We start from the raw sequence: 8,225 nt of genomic DNA, 5'->3' as shown, positions 1-8,225 counted from the left end.
GTAAAACTTGAGATCAGTGTTAAATTTTTTCGAGTAGTAGTGTTGGTTTATAAATTGCCAACAACTACATAATACGGGAGCATATATGTGACTAATATACGGCAATGTGCAACGAATCAGAATTTCTGTACAATTAACCTTCTCATATGAATATGGCTTTAGGAGCCTGAGGAGTATATGTATGCCATGTTGCCATGATATCAGTGCGTAGGACGTAGGTACGTTCTTTTCCCAGCTACAAAATTGACCTGCCTATCATCCTTAGCATGCTGCATGCACAGTGTTACTAAATCTTGTGCATCCACAAACAAAAATACAGAAGACAAACAATGCATGGCGGTTCTCCAAGCTGTTCTTTTTCTGCACTTCGTAGCTGATGGCGCGGTTCTTTGCAACTGATCGATCGATCTCTGCGCTCGATCGATTTCCTGACCAGAGTCCTCACACCTCGATGCCGCTCTGCGAGACCCGGTCGTCGGGCGGGCTGATGGTGATCCAGAGCAGGGAGACGGTGATGGAGATGAGCCCCGCCCAGACGTAGACGATGGTCGGCGTGCGGCCCCGGCGGCCCATGAGGCCCTTGGCGAACGGGTAGTAGTGCGCCAGCACCCAGAAGCTGAAGAACCCGCCGCCCAGCAGCTTGCTGTACTGCGGGATCTCCGCGTACACGCAGCGCGACACGCCCACCACCATGGCTATGATGTTGATCCCGATGATGGCCAGCGGCGGGATGAAGAGCGACGTCCACTTGATGAGGTACAGCTCCGCGAACGGGTCGTCGTCGTCCTCCGCCGCCGCCTTCGCCGTCAGCGTGAACGATATCTCGATGCCGGCGGCCACCTTGAGCAGGCCCTGCAGCACGGCCGCCAGGTGCGCCGACGTGCCCCCGATCACCCAGAACTGCTCGTTGCGCCACCACTCCTCCAGCCCTATCCCGGACCACTTCACCTCCAGTAGGCACAGCAGCACGAGCGTGACGGTGATCAGCAGGAGGTAGCAGAGGAAGGTCGGGTCCAGCGTGGCCACGATGAACTGCCCGGAGAAGAGGGAGAGCGCCGGCAGGAGGCAGTACATGATGAGGAAGAGGGACGTGAACGGGTAGATGCCGACGTTGATGTACGACATGCGCTGCAGGAACATGAGCCGGCGGGACGCGAGCATCGCGTTGTTCTTGGAGAAGAAGATCTCCACGGACCCCGTCGCCCACCGGAGCACCTGGTGGAGCCGGTCGGTGAGGTTGATGGGCGCCGTGCCCCGGAACGCGTCGCGCTTCGTGATGCAGTACACGGAGCGCCACCCGCGGTTCTGCATCCGGTACCCGGTCACCACGTCCTCCGTCACGGAGCCGTAGATCCAGCCGACGCGCAGCCCCCACTCCGTGTTGTCCTCGTACCAGCAGGAGATCACCGAGACGGCCTCCGCCACGGTGGCGGCGTCGAGCGGCGGCCGCGGCATGAGCAGCGCGCCGGCCGGGCGGCCGTTCCGGACCGAGGGGTGATCCGCCAGCGGCCTACCCTGGTACTCGGCCACGGCGATGGACTCGATGAACATCTTGGACTTGCCGAACCGCTGCGGCGCCTCGTGGTCCGGGTGGTCGGACAGCGGGCGGAGCTCGTCGGCGATGCCGTCCCCAGAGCGTGCGTGCGGGTCGATGGGTACCCTGGTTTGGCCGACCAAGCCGTGGTACTCGACCGCACGCGGCGGGTTGAAGCCGTAGATGGCGTAGCGGCGGAAGAGGCAGCCGGTGCCGACGTACATGGGCCCCTGGAGGCCGTCGAGCGCGCGCATGTTGCCGTCGAAGAAGACGGTGTTGTGGTTAGCGTAGCGGTCGGAGGGGTCGATGCCCTCGAAGCGCTGCGGGAACTGGATGTAGCAGATGCGGTCGCCGCCGCGGTCGAGCATGTAGCACATGGCCTCCCGGATGGCCTGGCAGTTGTACACGTAGTGGTCGCAGTCGAAGTTGAGCATGAAGGGCCCATTGGACAAGACCGCGGACGCGCGCACCATGGCGTTCATGGCGCCCGCCTTCTTGTTGTGGTCGTACCCCGGCCGCTTCTCCCGCGACAGGTACACGAACATGGGGATGCGCACGTCCACGTTCGTGAAGTCCAGGTACGCGTGATCGTCCGCATCCCCGTACACCACGTCATGGTGTGGGTTCTTGATCATCACCTAATCGGTTGACAAGATCGTAACATGAACATGCATGCCTGCGCACCAAAATTACTTGTGAAACGGAATGGTCGGTGTTGATGGAGACCTGGATGATGCTGGCGTGGTCGCCCTTGCCGTGGTCGGGGGCGGAGTCGAGCCAGGTGCCGGGCCAGTGGGTGCCGTCGGCCATCCAGGTGGCCTTGACGGGGGGCGGGGCGGCATCGGACGAGGCGGCGGCCGTCTCACGGGCGATTTTGCGCTCGTGGGCGTTCATGGCCTTCGCGCGCCGTTTGATGGCCTCGGGGAGGTCATTGATACGCACCTTGTACTCGTCGTACTCGCGCTTGATCCAGCGCCGGTCCTTGACGAAGTCCGGCCGCTTCTTGCCTTTCGTGGGGTCGCCCTTCTGGGTGAAGTACGCCTCCGGGTTGCGCGGCTCGATGGAGTGCTTGCGGCAGAAGGGCACCCACACCTTGGCGTAGGCGCAGGCCTCCGCCATGGCCTCGAAGGTGAGCAGCGCGCCGCCATCGTCCGAGATGTAGACGAAGAGCTTCTCCACCGGGTAGTCGGTGGCGAGGATGGAGAGCAGCGTGTTGGCGGTGACGAGCGGCGGCTCCTTGTAGGGGTCGGCGGTGGAGATGAAGACGTCGAGCCCCGGCAGGTCGGAGCGGCCCGTCGGGTTGGACGGCGTCTTGGACTCGAACTTCTCCCGGAGCGCGGCCAGGTCGGCGGCGCGGTTGATGGGGTTCAGCTTGGGCATCTGGTCCAGGAGCCAGGACAAGGCGAACCAGTACTCGCACACGATGGAGATCCCCCACAGCCACATCGCGTCCGGGTTGGGGTTCGTCGCGCGCCATACCAAGAAGAGAAACAGCGCCACGAACCGCACCAGCACCAGCAACCTGCCCACGCAAATCCCCGCGCCGCTTCAAAATTTAAATCACGTGCCGTGTCGCAACATTTTGATTGAAATTTCTGGAGTTTTGCAAACCTGTAGGGGCTTAGAATGCCCGGAGGAATGGCCACCTTCCGGCTCAGCGGCTTCCAGGGCTTGTCGACGAGGTCCTCCATCTTGACGCTGCCGCCGCCCATGCCGGCGCCGTCGTCGTTGTCGTCCTGCGGCCAGTAGGCGTTCCCGATGCCGTACGTGCCCTGGGTCTCGAACAGCCACCGGTTGTGGTCGAATTCCCCGGTCTGGCTCCGCACCAGCAACGACTTGGACGGCGACGCCACCTGCTCCGTGGAAAGCCAACGGTCCATCTTGGCGCCGCCGGCCGCGCCATCGTCGCCACTCCGGCGGTTCACGAGCTTGGAGCCCGAGGTGTAGCGTGGCAAGGGAAGGTTCTCCGGCTTGGTGGAGCCCCCGGACGCGGGAGTGGGCGCGGCGCCTGGCTGGTTGTCCGGGGTGGGCGGCATGAAGACCGTGTAGTTGGTATGGTCGCTTGCCATGGTGGAGCGCTCGGGCGAGATGTCGATGTCGTCAGCGTTGTCGTTGGAGAGGCCGGCGAGGCGCTCGTTCGACGTCCGATGGACGCTATAGCCTGCTGCCGGTAGCTTCGGCACGGACGGCGACGGGCGGGAGCGTTCCTCCTAGGTTGCTACGGCCGGTTTGGTGCCATGCTCCCCGCCATTGTTGCAAACTGAGTCCCACATGGAGAGGGAGATGTTTGCATGGCTTGGAGGGAATTGTGCTGGAGGGACGGATCGAGATGTGGAGTGGCGACACTTTCGGAGACCGGAAGCGTCGAGGGAGAAAGGCGCTGTCATGCATGCACTCGTGCAATCGAATAGCTAGCGTTCAGACGAAAGTGCATTTCTGCTCGAAATGTTTTCAGAAAAATCCAATTTCTTTTGGGAGAAACATTGACAAAAGTTCTAAGTGCTTGCAAAAATTTGTGGTGGAATCACATTTTTAAGGCGTGGCAAAAAAAAAAAAAAACAATTCAGTGCTTCAAAACGCTTTTGAATGTAGCATTTTCAGAGTACTGTTTTTTTTCCACGTCTTTTAGGAATGTGATTTCATGACGAATTTTCGCAAGCACTTAAAACTTTTGTCGATAAAAAATAGAATTTTTTGATTTTTTTTCTTCTGATTTTACTGTTCAAGCTCGGTGCAGAAACTCTGCGTCCGTGTTCAGATTCCTTTTCAGGAATTCTTTCTTGTCCGCTGTTCGGCATGCATGCAAAGTTTTCAAAGATTACATGTACTAAAAGATTATTATTCCCTCTGTAAACAAAATATAAGAGCGTTTAGATCATTACTTTCGTGTTCTAAACGGTCTTATATTTCTTTAAATTAGTTATGTGCAAAAGGGAAGGAAAATAGGACTGCCACATACAAAAAAAGAACATGGCAAAAAAAGGTGATATTCGACAATTCATCATTTTTAGCACAACTCACTAGGTTTTATTGATTAATGATCACCCAGGGGGTCCCAGCCCTTGATCTAAAGAAGAAGCAAACCAAGCTAGGTAGTGCCGTTGTGGGCTTCATAGTTTTAGCCTCTTTGTTCATGAACAAAATTATAAGAGGTAAGTGATGATCTACGAGTGCTAAATTATTTGATGAAATCTTCATATTTCTCCCCTTTCTTTGTAGCAATATTGTTGATGACGTTAAACAACCTGATGCAATGTGCAAGTCCTGTAGATAAAGGTCCATCGCCAACGCTAGTCCTTCCCGGCAAGCAAGAGCCTTCAAAGTTGCAGGATCTATTACACACGACATTACTAGGGCGACACACCCAAGTATGCTCCCTGATCATCACGAGTTCACGACAAAAGGCCGCGATAATGCCAGTAGATTCCGGCCTGGAAACACCATCGTCCACAATAATATTTCCACATCAGAGGGAGGAAACTTCCATATATTAACCGGAGCAGGCGAGGCAGTGGAACTAGTTGTCCTAGGAGCTTTGAGATTGTTCAAATCATCCAACTGGTTGATATACCTGGTCACTAATTCATGAGTTTGGAAAGGACTTTCAAAAATGTCATCATGAATTGCCTTTCTCCTTGTTGCCCATATAACCCATAATGTCACCACTTGGCGATAATGACTCGAACATAACAAACAATCATGTCTTTGGATTCAGCTTTGTTGTAGCTATAATATGATCAAGCATATCTCCACCAACGAGTGTACAAACGCAATGGAACATGGTGCACTCAGGGAATTGCGCCATAAATCCACAGCGCCACACAACAAACAGAAGCTGCTCATGCCCATCCGCATGTGATGGCAGTCATCCTCAGATGGGAGAGAAACTTGAGCAAGGCGCCATAAGAACATACGAACTTTTGCAGGCACTTCAACCTTCCATTATTTGCGCCACCTAGATTGCTCGATGGCTGGATTTGAAAATCCAGGGCGGTCTTCTAGCCAAACTTCTCTTCAACATTTTGTTGCCACTAACATACGATATGCCAACCTAACTGAAAACCAGCCATTACGCCCAAAATTCCACGACCAGAAATCATGTTGTACACTAATGACCCACAAGTATAGGGGATCAATCGTAGTCCTTTTGATAAGCAAGAGTGTCGAAACCAACAAGAAGCGGAAGGAAATGACAAACGGTTTTCAGCAAGGTAATTTCTGCAAGCACTGAAATTGTCGGTAACGAGTAGTTTGATAGCAAGATAATTTCTAACAGACAAGTAACGATAACGGTAAATAAAGTGCAGCAAGGTAGCTCAATCCTTTTTGTAGAAAAGGATAGGCCAAAACGGTCTCTTATAATAAGCAAAGCATTCTTGAGGGCACACGGGTATTTAATCTAGTCACTTTCATCATGTTGGTTTGATTCGCGTTCACTACTTTGATAATTTGATATGTGATTAGACCAGTGCTTGGGTGCTGTTCTTACTTGAACAAGCCCCCCACCTATGATTAACCCCCTCGCAAGCATCTGCAACTACAAGAAAAGTATTAAGATAAAATCTAACCATAGCATTAAACATATGGATCTAAATCAGTCCCTTACGAAGTAGCGCATAAACTAGAGTTTAAGCTTCTGTCACTATAACAACCCATCATCTAATAACTACTCCGTAATGCATTCCCTTAGGCCCAAAGATAGTGAAGTGTCATGTAGTCGACGTTCACATGTGTAGCGATCCGACCTCAAATGGTCAAATCTCTGTGCATAAGTGTCATACCTGGATCGGTAATGCTGACACACACAGTGCTTGAAGGATTTATAACAGAGTGCAATTACACACTTATTACATCGAATGTCTCAAAAGAGAACTTATTACAATAATATATGGCTTAAGGTCATCTAAATAAGATATCTGCGGAAGCATCGAAGGTAAATGAGTCCATCAACTTCAACGGCATAGCTGAGTGCACGACAACGACCTAGCGCACCTTACTCTTCGTCTGAAAAGTCTGCAACACAATACGTTGCAGCCCGAAATGGGTCAGCACATGGAATATGCTGGCAAAATAACACACTAGAGCAATGAACATGGTAAATGCTATCACTACATGCATATATGGCTGGTGGAGGCTCTATGGTTATAATGTTTTGCGAAAAGCCAAATTTTCCCTACAACAAAGGAATATATTTTATTTAACTATCATGGTAGTTGAAACATTGAGAAGGTTCCTCCAACTCAATCCCAATTAAGCAACATTTAGAACCCAACAAATTAATTTAGAGTGATGAGATCAACATGATAATTCAAGAACCAGATACTCAAGATGTCCATAACCAGGGACACGGCTAACCATGATTAGTTTGTACAGTCTGCAGAGGTTTGCGCACTTTTCCCCACAAGACTCAATCTCCTCCGTTGAATTTCTCGCTATACATGGTGTTTGAGAAACGGATGACCGAGACACCGTCTTTCAGAAACATTAACTCTTTACTCTGGGTAGACAGTACCACCTACTTTCCCCTACATCTTCTAGCCTACCACTGAAAGAGGTCACACAACATACTCAACTATGCTAGAGCCCATAATGGCTTGTGGCTGCACACGGAAGTTTCTAGCATGAAAAATCTTATGATCCCTTTGAGCCTGGGTGGCGAACCGTAGGATGATCACACGGGTACTCCGGGATATCCCAGGACAACACTGGATTCTCCAGGTGCCCGCAACCAATCCACCCAGTTGTGTATTTAGGTAGCCACCTTAAGTTAACCATTAATTAACAATCTCACATCTGTCATGGATACACTCAAACCAAACCACGTCTACGAGCATAGCATGGCAGTATAAGCATAACGTAGAAGTAACTCCCAAGGGTTTGATAATAAAAGGGCATTAGGTTCTACCTCATCATCTACTTCCCAATACCCACAAGTTAATCACATTCTAATCATGCAGTGTTTGAGGATTGTAACTAATGCATAAAAACTGGGTAATAAAGAAGTATGATCAATGTGTTACTTGCCTTGCTGACGATCTGCAAACCCTAGAGACTCGTAGTAGCACGCTTCGCACTCCGGGAATTCTATCGCAAACAAAAAATAGCATACATAAGAACTCAAGCATAGATGCAAGGATAAAACTCAGATGAGAAAGATAAAATCTGAAAGTGCAACTGAAGAGCCTCGATTTGCAAAAAGAATCAATCGAACAGGAGCTACGGAACTGAAACTACGATCAAAAGAAGTTCGAAATCAAATCTGCTTGAACCAAATTTTAAATTGTCAAAATCATGTTCAAGTTGTTTAACCGGAAAGAGGGGTTCGAGACGAAGATTTTGGCGTTGGTGTCACTGGATTTGGATGAACAGTTAAAAAGTTGCAAGGGTTTGAAGATCCGGGGCTAATCTGCGAGAAAATGTAATCGCGGATAGGTCCCTGGCGAAAATAAAACAGAAAAAGAAAAATCTACGGGACGAACGTCCACTAACAGAGACCAATGAACGATTTCGTTTGCTATAGAAACTAAACAAACGAACGTTCGTAAAATAAGTCTAACCGAAGAAAACCGATCTAGGGTTAAAAAAACCGTGGCGGCTTTTTGCGGTTTTTTACCGGTTCACGATGGAAACCGGCTGCGGTGGGCGGGATCCGAACGGCGGCAGCGGCGTCGCGGGTCAACGGCGGCGAGGC

The 8,225-nt window shown here is 51.2% G+C and overlaps 1 protein-coding gene across 1 annotated transcript; it reads right to left on the bottom strand.

Annotated features, from left to right (window-relative positions):
- Positions 1–210: 210 nt before the first annotated feature.
- Positions 211–3,874, bottom strand: LOC123166827 (putative cellulose synthase-like protein D5). Its single transcript, XM_044584632.1, has 3 exons — positions 3,146–3,874; positions 2,261–3,056; positions 211–2,172 (listed from the first exon to the last, which is right to left on the bottom strand). The coding sequence occupies exons 1-3, from the start codon at positions 3,601–3,603 to the stop codon at positions 442–444; spliced, it is 2,985 nt and encodes a 994-aa protein (XP_044440567.1). The 5' UTR covers positions 3,604–3,874; the 3' UTR covers positions 211–441.
- Between the last annotated feature and the right edge of the window lie 4,351 nt (positions 3,875–8,225).

Source organism: Triticum aestivum, chromosome 7D (genome assembly GCF_018294505.1).
Source record: "Triticum aestivum cultivar Chinese Spring chromosome 7D, IWGSC CS RefSeq v2.1, whole genome shotgun sequence".
NCBI lineage: Eukaryota > Viridiplantae > Streptophyta > Magnoliopsida > Poales > Poaceae > Triticum > Triticum aestivum.
Note: the sequence above shows the minus strand (reverse complement) of the source record. Positions and strands in the feature narration are given on the sequence as shown.

Coding starts and splice junctions, on each gene's coding strand:
- LOC123166827 (XM_044584632.1), bottom strand. CDS start 3,603: ATGGCAAGCGACCATACCAACTACACGGTCTTCATGCCGCCCACCCCG. Junction 3,057..3,145: donor GGCATTCTAAGCCCCTACAG/GTTTGCAAAACT, acceptor TTGCGTGGGCAG/GTTGCTGGTGCTGGTGCGGT. Junction 2,173..2,260: donor ACCACGCCAGCATCATCCAG/GTCTCCATCAAC, acceptor TCAACCGATTAG/GTGATGATCAAGAACCCACA.